The sequence below is a fragment of the Centroberyx affinis genome, unplaced genomic scaffold (genome assembly GCF_046629955.1).
Source record: "Centroberyx affinis isolate AG114_WGS23_722 - 3 ecotype Tasmania unplaced genomic scaffold, CSIRO-AGI_Caff_v1 ptg000641l_1, whole genome shotgun sequence".
NCBI lineage: Eukaryota > Metazoa > Chordata > Actinopteri > Beryciformes > Berycidae > Centroberyx > Centroberyx affinis.
In genome coordinates this window covers 172,858-194,051 of record NW_027279267.1, presented here as the reverse complement: position 1 = coordinate 194,051, position 21,194 = coordinate 172,858, and the positions used below count along the sequence as shown (strand labels likewise).

At 42.9% G+C, this 21,194-nt stretch overlaps 1 protein-coding gene across 1 annotated transcript; it reads left to right on the top strand.

Moving 5' to 3' along the window:
- The first annotated feature begins 753 nt into the window (after nt 1-753).
- Nucleotides 754-20,974, top strand: LOC139643676 (WD repeat-containing protein 47-like). Its single transcript, XM_071518897.1, has 15 exons — nt 754-911; nt 3,433-3,516; nt 4,258-4,342; nt 5,361-5,669; nt 8,489-8,928; nt 10,225-10,321; nt 13,020-13,192; nt 14,392-14,652; nt 15,379-15,448; nt 15,749-15,906; nt 16,005-16,174; nt 16,693-16,863; nt 17,930-18,061; nt 18,837-19,055; nt 20,832-20,974. The coding sequence occupies exons 1-15, from the start codon at nt 754-756 to the stop codon at nt 20,972-20,974; spliced, it is 2,670 nt and encodes an 889-aa protein (XP_071374998.1).
- The last annotated feature ends 220 nt before the right edge of the window (nt 20,975-21,194 follow it).

Here is a 21,194-nt window from a genome sequence, read left to right as displayed (position 1 = left end):
AAAATTATGAACAGGTTTCAATGATATTTGATGGACAGATGGGCCTTGGGCCAAGGAACAATTGATTAGATTTTGGTGGCAATCTGGATCTCAGATTTCTGCCATTAAATGATGATCATTTTTTAGCTGCACTGTGAAACTGATGGAGATAGACTTGATTCCACATCCAAAGGGTATAGCTGCAGGCTGAAGAAATCATACTTAAGTGATAGGAACGATGCCTTTGGGTGTAACAGCAAGGTGGAGAATTCTTCAGCGTTGGCAGAGGTTTGCGCTCTCCTGTGCTTTCTAATTTTACTTTTGTGCCATCAATCCTTTTGAGAAAGTAGGTATCATTTTCTTCAAATGGTGGCTATCTTATGAAACTAGAAGGGCACTCGGAGAGCGCAGACCGCCAAGGTTCGTGCTATCATTGCTTGTTCGTGAGTCGGATCCGGATCTGCTCCAAAATTGAATGGGTTCTTCCTTGGCCCATGCTACACCTTTCCACGAAGTTTCATGAAAATCGGGTCAGTAGTTTTTCCGTAATCCTGCTAACAGACAAATAAACAAACAGACAAACAAACAAACGGCACCGAAAACATAACCTCCTTGGCGGAGGTAACAAGACTTTTCATATTCAGTTTATGAACAACAAGCATAAGCGTCACAAGCATTTGCCTCTTTGGATGCAAACTTGTCAGAAACCTGCACATCTCCTCTTCCCTCTCTCTGTGTTCCAGTCAGCCAAGCTGCCACCGGCGATCTGCAATCATGACGGCGGAGGAGACGATCAACATCAAGGAGGTGGAGGTGATAAAGCTGATGCTGGACTTCCTCAACTCCAGGAAGCTGCACATCAGCATGCTGGCCTTGGAGAAGGAGAGCGGCGTCATCAACGGCCTGTACTCCGACGACATGCTCTTCCTCAGGTACGGCAGCACAGCGGGTTCAGATGGCGGGCAGAAGGGCAGAAATAATCTCACTGGTTAAATAAATGAAACCTCAATGGGTGGAGCTAATAAAGTAGAGCAAGTTAACTAACTGGCAAAGAAGGAACTCTGGTCAAAATATAAATGCCCATGACAATTTTTTCCTTCAGTAGTAGTAAAGAGGGCTGTCCTCAACTCAAGAAATTCCAAGTTGGCTAATAGTAACAGGAATTTAATTGAATTTATTGACAAATGGTCGATTTAATGCACAAATCTGCAAAATCCTCCCACATTATTGTCCCCTCGCAAAAGTGCAGTCATGCAGATTTATTCATTCATTTTGCATGCCCGCTTATTCCTATTCAGGGTCACGGGGGGGCTGGAGCCTATCCCAGCACAATCTCGGAACCCATCGTCTATCGGTCTGACGGCGATTAGACTCTGGGGGCGACGGCCAATATTTTGGGGTTTCCGGTGTAGCCAGCGGACATCCGGGCCAAGACTTCCTCTTCCGTGCACCGGTCATTGTTTACAGTCCGATTAGCAACTTGAGACGCGAGAATGCAGTTGGAGTTGAGAGATGACCTCTCATATGCAGATATCTGTTTATAGAGATTAGGCAAAATGTCGTCTGGACCTAAAACTCCTACAAAAAGTATCGATGTTTGTGTATTGTACTCAACTCCAACTCCATTCTCGCGTCTCAAGTTGCTAATCGGACTGTAAACAATGACCGGCGCACGGAAGAGGAAGTCTTGGCCCGGATGTCCGCTGGCTACACCAGAAACCCCAAAATATTGGCCGTCACCCCCAGAGTCTAATCATCGTCAGACCGATAGACGATGGGTTCTGAAATTATCCCAGCATGCATTGGGTGGAAGGCAGGAAAACACCCTGGACTGGTTGCTTGTCCATCACAGGGTGAACACATGGAAAGACAAACACACTTAACACTTAGGGGCAGTTTATAGCCTCCAGTTCATGACATGCAGGACTTTCTGTGTGGAGTTTGCATGTTCTCCACGAGTCTCCAAATTCATGCAGGTGAACTCAAGGCTCTACTCTCACAGGGAGAACACGCAAAATCCACAGAAAAGACCTGGGCTGCGATTCAAACCCAGGACCTTCCTGCTGTGAGAGGTGACAGCGCTAACCTCCGAGCCACTGTGCCGCCCTCATGCAGATTTAGATTTCATGTTTAGCAAAGAGGATGAGCATATCTGTGAGTGTTGTTCTGATGCCAGATGTTATTGTGTTTGGAAAAATCATGAAACCCGACAGAAACTAATCAACTAAACAGGCTTAGTCAACTAAAACCTTCACAGCGAGTCAGAAAGGTTAGTCCCACTGTCCAACCTCTATTGTAAAAGTCTGATGCATACTGCTTGCATCTGTAGCAGTTGTCACTCTTTCTCTGCCTCCATACAGAAGTAAAGAAAAATAATAGGTATGAAAAATGACATCAGCAAGCCAGCTCCTGCTCCTGTTTGCAGAGAATGTGGAAAAACTGAAAATTCAGATGTAGTAATGTCAAACAAGGATATCGACAGAACTGCATATTGTCAACAAGGCAGGCATGACTGCAGCTCTTGCACTTGAGAGTGCAAGTGATATTAATCAGACAAACTCAATAACATTGTCATTTTCTACACACATGCATCACTCAATCTGGCATAATTCAGTGGGTTGATTAAATGAATCTGTTATCGTTATTGATTTAGACTGTAAATGATACTCCAGAGGCAGAAAAATTACTGCCACATGCAAAGTCTCAGTAGGACTGAATGGTGTCAAGTTGGTGCCTTTAGTAGCGGCAGATATTGATTACAAGGGACATACCACCATGTTGGAGTGACAACCAAAGGACAGATTGTAAAGTTTCCTCCCTGGTTGTTTTTCCCGTATTAACGGTATTATTTAAACATCATACCAATGCCCAGAAATTAGCAGTTTTCCTTGTTTGGTCAGTGAAGAAAAGGCCATAATTTTAAAATCATTCCTTTTGTTGTCACAACATGGTGGCGTGTTCCTCATAAGCAGCGATGATGACTCCATGCATTGCTTGACAGACCTCATATATACTGTAGATATAGCCTCATAGGGCTGGGCGATATAGTTGAAATCAATATCACTATAATCATAACTTTTTTTTTTCGATATCGATATATATGACGATATGGCTCACATAAGAAAAATCACGTTAAATAATCAAATTAATGTTCATCATATTGAACCGAATGGTGATATTTGGTGTGATGTCAAACTAAACTGAAATTTTCACATAATATTCCTACCATACTTCATTTTGTCTGAGTTTCTAAATAAAATTTGCTTGTTCTCATCAGTTTAGACAGCAGAATTGTGCGTCTCGATATCCCAAAATCACCATATCATCACAATATATATCCCACTGAAAGACGATAAACGATAATATTGAATTATCGTCCAGCCCTATAGCCTCATAATCTGTGATAAGGTTTTGGAAAAGACTCTCAAATTGTTCATTTGCTTTTCTCAACAGGCAACTCATTCTAGATGGCCAGTGGGAGGAGGTGATGCAGTTCATTCAACCTTTAGAAGGGATGGACAAGTTTGACAAGAAAAGGTGAGAGAAATACAGGAGGGATTCTTTCAATGATATCAGAATGTTTATTTACTTCTGCACATCAGCCACTTACTGACCTTTAAGGTAAAGGTTAAGAAGCAGCTGTTGGATAGAGTGTAAAATACCTGATCAATTTTGATTTATTGATTTGTTGTTCAGGTATGATGAGGAAAACATTAATTGAAATACAGTTCATTGAGTTAGAGTTTTGAGATGTCTACTTCTCAGTTGTCTTAATATCATGAGCATTGCCTGTTTCTGTCTGTGTTTCAAGGGCCACAATGGAAAAATACTTTTTGTAGAGTTTTTGTATTATCCTCAATTCTTTTGAGATGCATGAACGATTTTAACATGTTTGCAAGAATATACAATAAGTTTAATTTATAAAGTTATTTTTATTGTAAAACTACATTATATTAAACATGATAGTGATGATGTTCCCCTCCACCAGCGACTGGGTTGGATTAGCCAGTGAAGCGGGAGGTGGTGTGCCTTGGGAACTAAATTAGGTCAAGTCTCAGTACTGTAGTGACACCATCATGTCACACTGACAGTCTGTCTCTCACCAACCAGTAAGAAATAACACAGTTTCAACAGAAGTGAAGACATTTTTAATCTCAATGGGCCTACCTAGTTAAATACATGTTAAAAAATTTAACCCAAGACATGTCACTCTCCAGGGTTAACCAGCTACTGTTCTTTATCAAATGCATTCCTTAATATCGTGATTTGTGCGTCCAGGTTCCGCTACATCATTCTGAAACAGAAGTTTCTGGAGGCTCTGTGTGTGAATAATGCCATGTCTGCAGCTGAAGACCCTCAGAATGTATGTATATATGTAATTAGAAAAATACATATGCATATTTGTAATTAGAAAATCGTTTCTTTATATAAGATCAGCGATGGTAGCCTAGAGCTTAGAGAAGGGGGCTTGTGACTGAAGGTTGCCAGCTGGTAAAATGTTGAAGGGAAATGAATGAGTTACACTCTGCCCACCAAGTACCATCGAGGTGTCCATGAGCAAGGCACCTAACCTGTGGTTGGACTGAGCAGGGAGTTGCCCAGTATGAATCTGTTTAAGTGTGTGAATGTGAAGCAGGGCGTTGGAAAATATCATGCTCCTCATGAGCTGGAACGGTCCCAGAGGGAGAAATGGGTCGTCCCACTGAGACACACATACATGTACACACTGGGCCTGGGGCAGTGTGTTGCTCAAGGACGCTATAACAGGGACAGACAAATTGTCTGTGACCTCCCAGTTAAGGGACAGTCTCTCTCTAAGCATTAGGACATGGTTGCACTGGGTTAGTATTTTATGAGGGTTTCTGGAATAACAAGTTATCTTTTGTCTCAGCACATTCAGAAAGAGCCAAATCACTGAGTTATTGACCAATATGGATTTTTGATCTTCATGCCAAAAGAATTGCAAGGATTTAGTGTTCCCCCCTGAATTTTACTCTTTGCAGGGTGGAAAAGCCTCTGAAACAGCATTTAGACCATCATGTGACACTAAAACTCTCCACTGAAAGCCACAATAATGAAATTCTTAGCTGGGTTTCTAACTCCATAAGGCTTGGTGAGGCAGGTTTCAATGCAGGTTTTACAGACTGACACCCCTGAAGCTGGTTGAATACTGACCAGCTGATATGAAGACTGTTATTGAAAGGCCAATATCAGTCTGATATATCAGCAAAATGGTATCCGTCCAACCCTATTCACTGTGGCATTTTCATCACCAGTACCTAAAGAATAAAGAATACGCTTATTTGTCTCAGCACATTCAGAAAAGGCATAATCTCAGCCACACAGTCACTAGTCCTCTGTGAATTTTCTACCACCCACAGCTGGAGCTTACCATGCAGGAGGCGGTCAAGTGCCTCCACAGTCTGGAAGGGTTTTGCCCGGCCAAGGAGGACTACAGCAAGCTGTGTCTCCTCCTCACCCTGCCGCGCCTCACCCACCACGCCGAATTCAAAGACTGGAACCCCAGCACGGCGCGCGTCCACTGCTTCGAGGAGGCCTGCGCCATGGTGGCCGAGTTCATCCCCGCCGACAGGAAGCTGAGCGAGGCGGGCTTCAGGGCGAGCGGGAACCGCCTCTTCCAGCTGCTCATCAAAGGGATCCTGTACGAGTGCTGCGTCGAGTTCTGTCAGGTAGCTAGACCTCTAAAACAACGTGGGGTCCGGGGACCACCAGGGGTCCTTGAGGGGGTTCCAGGGGGTCAAATTGATGAATTGTTAAACTTCACCATTATTTCATTTACAAGAAGTTAACACAATTAGAGAATGTAGAAGAATGACTGTTCTGATCATAGTTTCTCTGTTATCTCTCTACCTACAATACAGATAGTCATAGGATTCTAGACAAAATCATATCTGACAATAAAAATATTCTCAGATTTGGGTCTGAGAGACAAATTCTCATCAAATGGGGGTCCATGGCCCTAATGTGGACTAAATTAGGGTCCTTGATATGGAAAAGGTTGAGAATCACTGCTCTAAAATGCAAAAGGGCAATGAGGAAACCCCAGGAGCTGTTGAGATTGCAAGCATAGGAAAACACCAGATTGTTCTTTGAAGAACCCATTCATAAAAGGCCCATGAGCCTGACAGCAGATCCACAAAGCTCTAGAGATATTTTGAAAACCCTTTAGAAGTATTTTTATGCTGAGGTACCCTATTCTTTGCTGGTACAATGACCCATTTTCCCCATGGGGATATTAGTTTCATCTAATGTAAATCTAATTGGATCTAATAATCTTTGGATGTTATAAGAACTTTCAATGAACCCTTTTTGTCAGTTTTTGTCAGTGAGGATTTAGCCTACCTTTCAGGTTTATTGGACTTCAGGTTTCAGGTTTATGGAGTTTTAAAACACATTCAAAACTTAAGGTGCACTGACAACAAAGCAAGTTTGGAGCAGTTTATTCAAACTCTGGAATATTTACTCCTTGAGTTCAGTTCGTTTGGCCAGTTGACAATGATGCCATTCGAACTCAGGTGGCACCAAATAACTGCACCTAGATTAGGATAGGATATGATATGTAGTTTATTGTCCTTGTGAGGAAATTCTTTCCACAGACAGGTGCAGCGAATTCATGTTCACATAAGACAATATAAGACAAAATTCTATACATACAGAGACCACAGAAATACAAACATAAATTACAAATATACATTTCCATTACCTAGACCGCTTGAAAATGCGAGTCTTGGCCCTCTTCCCAGTGAATTGCAGTGCGGTTTGTTAGGAGTGAAAATGTAATCTGAACCAACTACAGGAAACAACCCCAAAACACCAGGGGTTTATGGGTATAAGGAGACGGATGTTGACATCTGATAGTCAGCAGTTCCTCAAAAAGCCTAGCATAACAAAATGAAGTGAGGGCAAACTGCAGTCTGGACTGATGCTCATTCATATTTCTTCATGAGTTTTTAACTGGTATGAACACCAGAGAAGGCAATTACGGCAAAGAGCACAAACCAGACCCGGCGGCAGAAGCAAATCAGTGGACAGGCATTTCATTTTCGTGGGGGGGGCCCAATTATGACATCAAAAAATATTTTCACTGCTTTTTTAAATCACATTTTCTATAAGACAACCTACTTTTGCCACAACAATTCCACTGTGATTTCAATAGCCTACGATTAACAATATTGCCCAATCATATAGGAAGTTCACTTTCACTCACTTTATTGACAAGGAACTGGCGGCCCACGATATACCCCAGTATCTCCAGTAGAGGTTTTACTTTAACTATATCCATGTCTCTCTGTGGGCCTAACCCGGGTCCAAGGCAGCCAGTGCGCCAATGAGATGGCTGAGGCGCTCACCAAAACGCGCACACAGCTCTCCATGCACTGCATCCACAACACGATAAAACAACCTCTCCAGCTCAGATTTTCCAACACATTTCTCCACTACATAGTCCCGTAGATTCTGGTTTACAACACGCTTTCTCTTACTTGGCCCAGTTGTCGTTGTGGCATCGTTACTGGCCGCTGGTACAGATGTGTTCCATAATGCAGAGAATTCTGTCTCATTGCGAAGTTGCCCAATGCATTTCGATGCACTGTTAACGAGTGTTACAGCAGTATACAAGCCCATATTCTCGGCTTGTAGCATGCGATTTGGGGGCTGTAACAGAGATAAAATCCTCTGGATCAGGTGAGCTATGAACTTGAAGCTCAGCTGCGTAATTTCGCGAAGGAGACGCACGGCTTCGATGCGCACGTACAGTTGAAATATCATCATAATTGTCAATGATGATCTTTACTGTCGCCAAATGACCTGTCCAACGCTGATCCAACAGGCGTTTTAAAGTTTGGCCTTTGTAGTGAATTGATATTGTGGGTTTTCTAAAAAATTTGTAGAGTAAATTGCAGATATGGAAAACTTCCTCAACTCAACTGACATGGCATGAATAATAACTAAATGAAGTTGGTGATTGAAGCAGTGCAAGTATGGTATATCGTGGCCAAGTTTATACTCGAGTAGTTTCTGCACTCCTCCATTTTCCCTTGACATAAGGGATGCGCCATCATAAACTTTAGAGAGAGCTATGTAATGTATTATGCAAACTCTCTGGGGGGGCACAGAAGCTCTGTAGGCGGGCCCGGCCCCCTAAGGCCCGCCCATAGCGCCGGGTATGGCACAAACAAGTCCATCATGCTGAGCTAAAGTTACAGGAACTGGAATCAGATTTGTTTTGACTCCCTCTGCTGCCAAAGTCTCTAACCTGGTGGGATGACAGGTTACTAAAACTTGGTTACTTGTGTGACTTTTACTACATGTGACTTTTGTTTACAAGCCTTGGTTCACTTGTAATTGATCAGTGTGAACCTAAACGAACCAAATACAAAAATGCAACAAAGTAAACATTTCCACTGGTTCAGACCAAAGAAAACCAACTGTAGGCGTGATTATCAAGGCAAACACTCAAAGATTTTAATTGTGGCTCCCTGTCCTGTAGAGTAAAGCCACCGGTGAGGAGATCACAGAGGGTGAGGTGTTGCTCGGCGTGGACGTTCTCTGCGGGAACGGCTGTGATGAACTGGATTTGTCGCTGCTGTCCTGGCTCCAGAACCTCTCGCCCGGCGCCTTCTCCTGCGCCTTCCAGCAGAAGACGCTCAGCATCCACGTGGACCGGCTGGTGAAGCCCAGCAAGGCGGGCCACGCTGACCTCCTCACCCCCTTAATCAACCGCCTCTCCCCCTGCCCCACCTCGCCCCTCCGCCAGAGGCCCCAGTCGGCCGACACCTACATGTCCAGATCCCTCAACCCGGCTCTGGACGGGCTGTCCCACGGCTTGGCCGCCCAGGATAAGAGAAGCATGGAGGGGAACATGAAGTCTGCGCTGAGTCGGAGTCTAGTGGAGAATAATGTGCATCAGCAGGACGATTCACCTGAGAGGTAAGGCTCAAAGCTGGAGCAAGCCCTCCATCCAAATTATATTATTTAAACTTTGTAATGACATTTGAAATTGTTGTTTACATTCTAGCAAGCCAATGCCATTGCTAGAAAGATTTGTGGCTCAAAAATAACCATAGTTCTGCACAGTCATACTTTGTTGTCATTGAAGTTTTATTTATTACATCATATCGTAGTTGTATTGAATCGTGAGCCGCATATCGCGTATCGAATCGTATCATGAGATAAGCATATCGTCCCATCCCTAGTGCATGCATCTGCAACCTTAGATATTAAAACCAGTTGTCAGTGGTGGAAAGTAACTAAGTACATTTACTCAAGTAATCAAGTGTTATCACTCTACCTACAATACAGACAGTCATGGGATTCTAGACAAAATCATATCTGACAATAAAAATTATTCTCAGATTTGGGTCTGAGAGACAAATTCTCATCAAATGGGGGTCCGTGGCCCTAATGTGGACTAAATTAGGGTCCTTGATATGGAAAAGGTTGAGAATCACTGCACTACAGTATACAGTATGTGTAGTGGAAAAACTCTGGTAGACTTGAAGAATGTAAGTTGAGATGCGTTTAAATTGCTTCATCAGATCTCTAGAGGCCTACCTTGGCATCACCTTCTCACAGGTTAGCTGACTGTGCTTTATAGGGTCAAAGCAAATTAAATCTACTTTTAAAATTTAAGTGAAATGCTATGCCACTAAGTAATAGGAGGAGGTGGCATTCTGAAGCTCTGGCATCAAATGAAGGAAAAATATGTTGAGTGGTTGGCGAGACCATTGGACTCTGCCAGGTTATCTCTGGCTCCACCTGCTGGATGCAATAAATGTGTACAAACTGTCCCACTGCTACCAGAGTGAGGTCACTTTTAGAAGAATTAATAGTATTTTGTAACATACTGCAAAGTGGCTATTATTAAGACAGTTTATCAAAGTGCCATGTATATCCTATGAACCTTTGTTCATAGGATATGAACAAAGGCCTTGTTGTATGTGAAGTTATTAATTTGTCTTCCATCTATGACTGTAGTGGAAATAAGAATTGTAAGTTTTAAGTGAGATTTTCTTGAGCTGTCCTCCGTGGTAAAATATACATGAATTACCATGTCTGTTTTTTTTATTCCCCAATTCAAAGTCAAATGGTAATGTTGTACGTATTGAAGCTTATTTCACTGTTGAAATCATTACAAATTACTCTGGATAAAGGTCAGTTAAATTCCTAAAATGTAAATGTACAAATATAAATGTCAGGTGGGTCTTTTTGTCTTTCTGTCTGTAGGAAGCACCCACAGGGGCTGGACAGTCCCAACGGCACACGCACCCCTCTGGCCCCTGGGAGGGACGGCGGCCCACCCTGTAGCGCAGACAGGAACGAGGTAATAACTACATTGTGAATTTATGGTGATGACACACAGACCTGATCAGTTTATTTGAATGTGACCTAAGCAGTCAGTGTAAACTAATAGATGAGGGACACAGAAGTACATTCTCCTGTCGTGTGACATCATTGAAGCTCAAATGCATATGAAGTTTTAGAGAAGTTTTAGAGAAGTTTTAGAGAACTTGTAGTTCACGTAAAATTTTCACAATACAACTTTAACTTCTTTTTATCAGAGCTGCACTATGCAAGATTTTTATGTAGAAATACACATACATCTTATCAGCCTAAGTCACAAAGTGGAGCTGCAACAGAGAAGAACGTTCCATCCCCACTAATTGAGATGCTGTAGATTAATTCTATTTGCCCACATGTCGGCTATGGCTTTTTCCACCCACAGGAAGTAACGGAAAAATACCATCTGTCTCCTAAACAGCAGAAAAGAAAGCTGAACTGACCGACATTAGATCTTTTTGGTTTTCTCTGGTATAAAGCATCACAGACCGGCCGGGTTGGTCAACATGAGCGTGACATCACCTTACACGATTTCTGAGTATTGAGGTTCAAAAGTAAATTCTAAGTAGTGCATCCTAAATTACATACGGCTCAATATGGAACAGACTTGTACAAAATTATTTTTACCACACCATGATGAAGGATCATAGCGACTCACTTCTGTCTCATGAAGACCGTAAAGAAATTGCTGGGCTTGTCTGCCTGGTCACTGAAGTCAATGTCAAAGCGAGGTTTTCTGTCTGTCTGAAAGCCCCCCCCACCCCCCTCCAAAAGTCATTACTCCAGATTTAAGAGATTTAGAATAGATTGCCCCCTTACCCCCCACGCCGCCCGGTCTCCTTACCCCTGCACCTCCACTCCCCCCATAAATCCTCTCCCAATCCTCTGCCTCGCCCCGGCCAGGGAGCCCTCGCTCCCCTGTCACCTGACATGGTGGGGGGAGTAGCAGATGAGCTACAGCAGCCTCTTGCTCCCCTCCCCACCCTCCAGCGACACCATAACCCCAGTGACGAGGTGGAGGGATGGAGGGATGGAGGGATGGGGGGGGGGGGGGGGGTCACGGACAGGGGAGGCACATAATCTGGTTTGATGGGTGGTCACGCCCGAGCTGGCCCACTGCCACGCTCATCGCTCATTTTTATGCATCCCAGGTCCCATCTAGAGGAGCAGAGCGGCTTAGATTGGATTTTTTTGTGTGTGTTTGCGTGTGTGTGTGTGTGTGTGTGTGTGTATATGAATAGTGTGATATGTGGTGAGAGAGATGAAGGGGAATGTAGACCCGTTGGATATGATGAGGTCCTTGGAAACTTTTTATGGGGCGGATGGTGGAGGATGAGGCCTTGGGAGTTGGAGAGTTGTCAGTAGTGGATTATGGGAGAGAGTTTGTACATTATGATCTTGTGTGTGTGTGTGTGTGTGTGTTTGTGTGTGTGTGTGTGTGTGTGTGTGTAGTAGGGGTTATAGTAGTGATGAGCACTGAGAATACTGAAAGGCTGAATCTATACAAGAAGGTAGAAAGCAGATATAAGGCCCCACATCACACACAAACGTCCCACCAGTTAAAGTATAGTTAAAGTTTTAAAGTTGAGGTTCTCTCTGTACTTCAGCTTGTATGTGTGTGCGCGCATATGCATGTATGCTAATTATATATAAAAGGTTCTGTGGCTTATTTGGCTAAGGCACGTACCATGTAAAAGCAACGTCCTGGGTTTGAATCCAGCCTGGGATCTTTGTCGCATGTCACCCCCCTCTCTCTACCCCAATCTTTCCTGTCTTGCTGTACTGTCACCTATCCAATGAAGGCAAAAGTTCCCCAGAAATAAACCAAATCTTAAAAAGACAAAAGGGTCTGATATACGCTGTAGGCTATGTGTGGTTGATGTGTGTAAACTAGACTGCTCTAAAGAAAAGGAAGCCACTGTACCTGAAACAATAAAATAAAAAAAACACATGCCCTGATTCTTCACTTAATTTCACTTTGGCGTAAGACACTGAAATAGACTTTTTTCATCCTCCCATATACCAGAGCTTTGATTTCAGGAAAAGATCAGCCTCACCTTAACACTTTTTTCAGGTACAGTGGCTCCTTATTAGCCTGGTAAGACCATCCTGATCACGTGACCTCACATTCTGTTTCGCTCCACGGATCAGTCTGGACTTCTAGCCGCCCACATCGATTTCCTGAAATTACAATGTAACCGGGCCAATCAGGGACTGCGTCGTAGTTGATGACGTGAAATACAGCCCGCCGCTGGCAAAACAGTAATGGCGTCTCCCGAAGCAACGAGCGGTAACGTTAACGTTAGTAGAGTAAACACAGCCGTAAGTGCAGTTATTCCAGAAATAGACTCAATAACAACAATTAAACAAGAACAAGAGCATGCACTAGTGGAGTTTCTCAGCGGAAAAGACGTTTTTGCCGTTCTGCTGATTTCACCGTTCTGCTGATTGGCTGAAGGAGTTTGTCTATCAAGGCAAGTATTCCCGCCCACATTGATTTCAGAAGTCCAGAAGTCCAGACTGATCCGTGGAGCGAAACAGAATGTGAGGTCACGTGATCAGGATGGTCTTACCAGGCTAGCTCCTTATTCCTTTGTTTTTCATAAAAAGCAAACAATGCCCTACAATGTGTCTGTTTCCCCATGTTGGGTCACTGTGCGTGTGTGTGTGTGTGTCTCCAGCGGCGTGACTCCACAGATCAGGTCCAGGAGTATTACCGGCAGCGTCTCCGCGTGCAGCAGCATCTGGAGCAGAAGCAGCAGCAGAGGCAGCTCTACCAGCAGATGCTGCTGGAGGGAGGGGTGAAGCCGCAGGACGGAGCCCAGCACAACCTCACCGAGACCTTCCTCAGCAGGTGAGGAAGCTCTGGTCCTCAACGGTTTAGATCGCAATGGTCAATTGTAGCAATAGATTTTTCTCCTGAGCAACATTCTCCAGAAAGGGGGCAGCACAGTGGCTCAGCGGTCACTTCTGCCTCACAGAAAGAAGGACCAGTGTTTGATTCCTGGCCCTTTTTGTGTGGAATGTTTTTCCTGTTCCTCCAGCAGCCCAAAGACATGCAAGTCAGGTGGATTGGAGACTCTAGGCAAGGCAAGGCAAGGAAAATGTATTTATATAGCACATTTCAGCAATTCAAAGTGCTTTACATAAAACATTAAAAGCATCGAGACAAAATGAAAAGGATAAAATTCATATAAAAGACTAAAAGAAAAATAAAGTTCATTAAAGAGCTAAGAGAATAAAAACCAAAAAAATAGGCTAAAATAGAACAAGACAGGTGTAAAATACAAGAATAAAGGTTACAGTGCAGTGTGAGAGATGAATAGTTTAATAAAAGGCAGCGGCAAACAGAAAAGTCTTCAGCCTTGATTTAAAAGAACTGAGAGTTGCAGCAGACCTGCAGTTTTCTGGGAGTTTGTTCCAGATATGTGGAGCATAAAAACTGAACGCTTCTTCTCCATATTTAGTTTTATTTACTCTAAATTGCGTGTTCATCAAAAGCCATGTGTCCCTTACACACATTGTAAGTTCCTCTGGATAAGAGTGTCAGGTACAGTAGGGGCCTAAAACTGTAAATGTAAAGATGGCGTTCTCATTAGTTTACCCCCATACTTCTGCTGGACCCAACAACTTGGTCCTTGCAATTCAACCAGTTACCCAATTACCCTGGGGGTACAAAGTCAAACACTAATGAACAATCTATACATGCAAAATGATGACCTCCTTGTTTTGAACACCACCCGGGAATGTGAGAAACACAAATGCTCTCTGGAATTTGTTTATGCATTTACCACTTACCCACTTGACAATGTTACTGAGCTCTCTCCTGCACTGCTACAGCGTGAAAACAAGGTGTGATAAAGTGAGGAGAAAGATCTGGTTCTTTGAGTCTACAGCATTTACATTTAGTTGACAGTTCTTATCCAGAGCCACACACAGTAAGTGCAACCGTAGAATTACCTTAAATTCCTACATCATCAACATAAATATGCCGACATTAACACAACCACAGCGCAGCCTCGTTCAGACCAAGATCTTGTTTTTTTTTTCTAGATCCATCCAGAAGTTGGAGGAGATGAATGTGGGCATTGACCACCGGGGGGACGAGGTGATGCCACGTCTGGCCCAGCAGTGGAACGGAGGAGTGACCGATAACCCCAGCACTTCCAGCCCCAGGGCCGCCAACACCACCCAAACCCCAGAGGCCGGGCCCCCGAGGGACAAGCAGGGCGGGGGGACCAGCAGCACCCCTCTCAAAACCGGGAACCACGGCATGCCTTCCCTCAACGAGTCCCCCGTTCCTGTCACCCAGAGGTGAGAACCTGGAGAGTGTCTGTTCATCTAGCCAGGGAATACATTGTCACTGTCAGGTGAAAACCTTGTATCTCCAAAATGTCAACTTCTCAGGAACCAAGAAAAACAGCCTCGTTTTTGGATTGACCACCATGTGTTTTTGAGTGATCCAATGGGTTTTGATAGGGTTTCAAAAGCCTGAGATGCTGAATTTTCTCAACTGTTAGAGGAACATGTAATCCTTCAGTTGAAGTTAAACCATGAATATCACCAAAATTTGAGGTTTTCACATGACAACAATATGAAGAATTTAATTCCAAAATGAGATTTGGAACTTGTGATCGAGTATTTCTGACTAGCTATCTTGAACCCTATACTCACAAAATAGTAACATTTTAGAAGATGTAAATATTCATGATTTATTAAATATTGATCAGTGAACATTCGGTAACATTTTAGAATTCAGCTTTTTGAGCTTGGGATTCACTAGTTTGAAAATACTCACTGCATTTTACTCTGTACCTTCAGTGATACATATAGGCCCTGTTATTGGTGTGTTGTTAGTCAAAGTACTCATAAGAAGTGTCATGCTGTCAGATTTTTTGCATGCAAAATGAGAATTATAATGATTTAGAATGAGAGATTTTAAGACTACTGTCAATATGTACAGAGAGCTTTCTGGTTGTGTGTATGTGTAATGTGTGTGTGTGTGTGTGTGTGTGTGTATGTGTGTGTTGTGATTGCCAGTGCCGAGAAGATCAGAGCTAGTTTTCCTACAGTCCAGGATGACTCTGCCACGTGTAACACAACACAAGAGGTACTGCAAAATTCCTCCATAAAGATCCAATACAGACCTGGGTCAAATATTATTTCCAAATACTTTTTTGTACTTGTTTTAACCTGCTTGCCGTTCGAGGTTGTTGGTCTTGATGTAGTAAACCCCGACCCATCTGATTCTCCAACCGGGTAAAATCAAATGCAGAAGAATTATTTGGAAAAATATTTGACCAGAGTCTAATTGAAAAGTCAACTCTTTATTTAGAAACTATGATAATGTAAATCCTGGACAATTCATGTTTCTAATGAATGTTTTTTTCACTGATCTTTCTGTGCACAGTTGGGGAAATCCAAAGCCCAGTTTGTTAAAGTGAGCCAACTAGAGGACACACAGGCGGTGCGCGCTGTGGCCTTCCACCCCTCGGGGGCGCTCTACGCCGTCGGCTCCAATTCCAAAACCTTGAGAGTCTGTGCCTACCCAGAAACACTCACCACCAGGTAGGAGTGGAATATATCCAAAATGGACATTTAGCATTTTGGAATTAAAGCCTTCTTATGCAGTTTTTGTCTCTCTTGTAATTTGTTGGTTTGTCTAGTGGTTCTGGTGCAGTCAAGCAGGCGGTGGTACGCTTCAGGAGGAACAAACACCACAAGGGCTCCATCTACTGTGTAGCCTGGAGCCACTGTGGACGACTGCTGGCCACCGGCTCCAATGATAAATACGTCAAAGTCCTGCCTTTTAATTCAGACACTTGCAATGCCACAGGTACCATTTGTGGGTATTTGTGTGTGTGATGAGTTATGAGTAATGTACATTTCCCCACTTTTCAATTTGCTTTTGTGTATATAGGCCTATGAATGATTACAGCTGATAGGATGTGTGTGTGTGTTTGAGTGAAGTGCATTTTCATTATTTTCTATGTGCATTTGTGTATTAAGAGTCCATGAATGATTACTCCTGATGTTAGGATGTGTGTGCCTATTTGTGTGAATGTGTGTGCATGAGACATGCATACATTGTCTTACTTTTTATTTGTGTTTCGGTATGTTGTGAGTTCAAGATGTTATGATGTGTGTGTGTGTGTGTTATTATTTTTCAATGTGCTTTCTATGGATTTCTTTGTGTATTGAGAGCCCATGATTGATTACTACTGATGGTGTCTACGTGTATTGTGTGTTTGTATGACATGCATTTGCCTACATTTACGTGCGCTCGATGTTATAATGCATGCACATGTGTGCATTTGTGTGTGTGTTTTTCATGTATGTGTTCATACTGTTCAGGCCCAGACCTTGAGTTCAGCATGCATGATGGTACTATCAGGGACCTGGCCTTCATGGAGGGCCCCGAGAGTGGAGGCTCCATCTTGATCAGTGCCGGGGCCGGAGACTGCAATATCTACACCACCGACTGTCAGAGAGGACAGGGCCTCCACGCCCTCAGCGGACACACCGGTATGCCCACACCAGCCCATCCCCTATACTGTGGGGGCGTTTTCACACTTAGTTTGTTTGGAGCCTTTATTTCAGACCCTGGAGCGTTTCCCCCCCAAGTTCGGTTTGTTTGGGCATATATGAATGCAGCAATCGCACTTGGGTGCGGACCAAAACAAGCGGACCGAGACCATCTTGCAAGGGTGGTCTCGGTCCACTTCCAAATTAACTGTGGCGTGGTTCCTTGGTAGTGAGAATGCAATTTGAGCCAAAGGACCGAACTCACTATGCATGATGGCTTACCTGATGCGTCTTCTGAGTAGAAATTGGTGGGTGAATATGTCGCTGTATGCGCTCATTAGAGCGCGCCTTCTACGGAGGTGTCTATGGAGGTGTCTGGAAACAGCACGTCTTTGTCAAATTAAGTGCAGCAACACATTGTTTTCAAGACGCAGCATTGATTCACGTTCAAATTGAATATTCTGCTCACGCAGTAAACACTGCTATTCAAACCAGAGAATAACAGCAGAGACAATATCCTGTCCACGCTGCTGGTGCGTAAGCCTATGCTCCATTGTGTTCCTGTGTTTTGTTTAGTTTTTTTTTCCAGGACCAGTTTGATCGCGCATGGCGTTTGTTTACAGATCTTGGTCCGCTTAGAAATATTGCTGTTTGAAAAGAAACCGAACCAAGGATTAACCGCAACATTGTAAAAGATTTGTCACTGATTCGGAACAAAGCAAACGAACTGCAGGTGTGAAAACATCCTTAAAAAGGGAGAATCTTGAGGAAACTTTAGGGGTTTTTCAGATTGCAAATGTAGTGGAAACGGAGCAGCAGTCAGACAGTCAGAAAAGTCAGCTGAAGTAACATTGCAACTGACTTCATTTAAGTCTGTAATTCAATAAGGTTGACTAAACAAAGCTCAAAAGCCATATTGGAATCCCAACAAAGAAATTAGCAATAGTACTACAATATAATGAGAGCAATAACGAGTTAGAAGGTTTGTTTAATATGTGTTTGCCAACATGTGTTTTCAACTGTGTAAAGATGTATCATGGATTTTAGACTTTGCCATTGTGTTTAGGTCACATTCTGTCTCTGTACACATGGGGAGGGTGGATGATCGCCTCTGGCTCCCAGGACAAGACAGTCCGATTCTGGGACCTTCGGGTGCCCAGCTGTGTGCGGGTGGTGGGCACTACCCTGCATGGCTCAGGTGAGTCACTGCATGACTCTCACAGAGTGGGAAATAAACACTGACCACCGGACAAAAGCAGGAACATTTTGATTCTCTACTCCAGCAGCCACAGTGACACATAACTGTCAGTGTTCAGAGGTGCTGTTATACATTATACATTTGCAAGGTAAAATACTGACAGTGGCTGGTGAATTTTGAAATCAGCCACTGTGGATAAAAACATTTGTTTCCTGTCCAGATGATTCTACTTGGTTAACACACAGACTAGGGAGAGTGAAGTTTGAGAGCAAATGCAGCGCAACTAAATTTGGAGCTCAGCCTGTATTTTCCTGGAAATTACCAGTGTACAACTACCAATAGTTTGTGTCATAGTGCAGTTTACCCACTAGAGGGCACTAATGCTTCTTGGAGCATTGCATAGCAGTGTCATTTACTGCCTGTGACTGCTGTACTTTACATTGCACACTTTAAACTAGTCTTAGCGGTAAAATTCAAATGTTATTACCCTGTAAATTAACTTTTTAAAAACACAATGAAACACATAATCAATCACAACAACATACAATACAGGCAAATATCAGTCGATAAGACCAGATAGGGATTCAATTCAATTTAGTGTAATAAAAAGTCGCTCAACAGTGCAAAATACAAAGTTTCTACAGAGGTGTGATTTCACATGAAAATTTATCAGTCTGCAGTGGGAATAAACGAGTCCTCGGCTCTTGAGTTTAACTCTTGGGAAATTGTTATTAAATCACAACAAACATATTTCTTATGACTCCATCTCACACAGGAAGTGCGGTGGCCTCGGTGGCGGTGGATCCCAGCGGGCGTCTGCTGGCCACCGGTCAGGAGGACAGTACCTGCATGCTGTATGACATCAGAGGAGGCCGCATGGTCCAGACATACCGCCCCCACAGCAGTGACGTTCGCTCTGTGCGCTTCTCGCCCGGGGCCCATTACCTCCTGACCGGCTCCTACGACAACAAAATCATCATCACCGACCTACAAGGTAGCATCACAGTTAGGGGAAGAGAGAGGGACAAAGTCTCTCCCTCGCCTCTCCCTCGCTCACTCGAGTCACACCCCCCCCCCCCCCCATCATGTCTTCCTCCTCTGCTTGCCCTGAACATAACACTCCTGTCTTGAGATCAAGGTTATTATAGTTTTGCATTCTTCATTAGTTTTTATTTTTATTTTGTTTTGACTTTTTGTTTTCGATTTCAGTTTAGTTTTAATTCGTTTTTAAAGCGAGTTTGCTAGTTTAGTTTAGTTTTTGTTTTTTGAAAATACTTAGTTTTGGTTTAGTTTTTATTAGTTTCAGTGTTAGTTTTAGTCTTTTTTTGTAATATGAGGTATTTGTCAGGGGCGAGATTCAAAAAGTGAAAAAAAAAGTGAAAAAAAAATTGGAAGATAGATTTCATATCCACCCAAAATCCTAGGCTTATGTATGAAATAAATTGACAAAGACAAAAACTAAAGACATTTTCTCTATAATTTTAGTTTATTTTAGTTAGTTTTGTAAACACACAATACAGTTTCAGTTAGTTATCGTTTTTTTGTAAAGCCTCGTTTTAATTTTTATTTCAGTTAACGAAAATGTTTTTTCACACCTAGTTTTCGTTATTTCATTAGTTTTCGTTAACGATAATAACCTTGCTTGAGATGAGGGGAAAAATCCTTTCTACCTCTCCTACCTAGCTCTTACTTCCCTATTTAGTATTCCTCTATCATACATGATCATTGTATGGCTACAGGAATATTGGTTATATCTATTGTCACGGTGCTGTGGCTTTGAAGCTCAGACTCCTTATTATTGGTTGCTTTTCATGTTGTTGACCTTAGAATTTAAGGTCATTCTACTCAAGTTGCTCTGGATAAGATCTACATGGATAAAATCTAAATATAAATGTCAGTCACTGGCGTACTGCTCAACACACAATCAGGTTTTCCAGGTTGAGATCCTTTACACTCCACCAGCTGATTTCACTGATTAGTCCCCCACCCTATGGTTGAAGGCATCCTAATCTGTGAAATCAGCTGCTGTAGTTTGGTTGGAACGAAACCTGCATATTTATCAGTTGAAAACATTTTTGTGTGCAAGTTTTTAATTCCAAAGTCCACAAAGGTTGAAGGTTACCTGATGCTTATTGCAACGTATTTCAAGTATTGCACACTTGCAGCATATACTTTATATATATATTTTTGGGTCAAATAATGTGAAGATTTAGCATACTTTTACAGTGTATTTTATATTACTGACTATTATTAAATAAGTAACCTAATATTTGTTATCAAGGAGCATTGGGGGCTGGTCATGTGACGTCACTAATAATAGACACCTGTCTCTATTTAAGGTCCAGGTGAATTTTCACTTTCATGACACCCTGAAGAAGGCACAATGCCGAAACATGTTGGTAAAATGTAAAATAAATATTTTCATATGGAGAGAAGTGTGCAACCTTCATGATTACTTATTCCAAGTATTGCACACTTAACATATAAATGTAAATATATCCATACATTTTTGGCTTTCAAAGATCTCAGGAAGGCTTCAAAATTAATTAAGTTACTTTTCACTGGTACTTGCTGTTGGGAAAGTCATACATCTGATAATCCAGGCACCACATGAGTGCGATACAACAGTCAGGGTTATGGGTTTGATACCACTGGGGCCATCCATGCAAAAATATACTCACTGAAGGATGAAAATTGGATACAAATTTGATAAAAGTGTCAACCAAATGCCATGCGTTAATGACAATGTTCTTCATTTCACTGAACCCAGGTGACCTGACGAAGCCACTCCCTCAGACAGTGGCTGGGGAACACTGGGACAAGGTGATCCAGTGCAGGTGGCACACCCATGACCTGTCCTTCCTCTCCTCCTCTGCGGACCGAACCGTCACCCTCTGGGCACAAGGCCCCTGACCCCTCCACCAGCGCTGGGAAACACTCGCTAGCAGCAACAAGCACAACAACACACTCTCCTCATACATCCCTGCATGGGATGACTAACTGCCGTGTGTGTGTGTTTGTGTGTTTGTGTATGTTTATATGTGTGTACATACAGTGAGCTCTACAAGTATTGCTCTATTTAAAGTTAACAGCATTGCGTGTGTGCGTGTGCATATGTGTGTGTACATAAATT

Bases quoted from the DNA above. Each gene is read 5' to 3' on its own strand.
- LOC139643676 (XM_071518897.1), top strand. From the start codon at position 754: ATGACGGCGGAGGAGACGATCAACATCAAGGAGGTGGAGGTGATAAAG. The intron at 13,193-14,391 runs GTGAGGAAGCTC...TTTTTTTTCTAG, and splicing joins ACCGAGACCTTCCTCAGCAG to ATCCATCCAGAAGTTGGAGG. The intron at 19,056-20,831 runs GTAGCATCACAG...CACTGAACCCAG, and splicing joins CATCATCACCGACCTACAAG to GTGACCTGACGAAGCCACTC.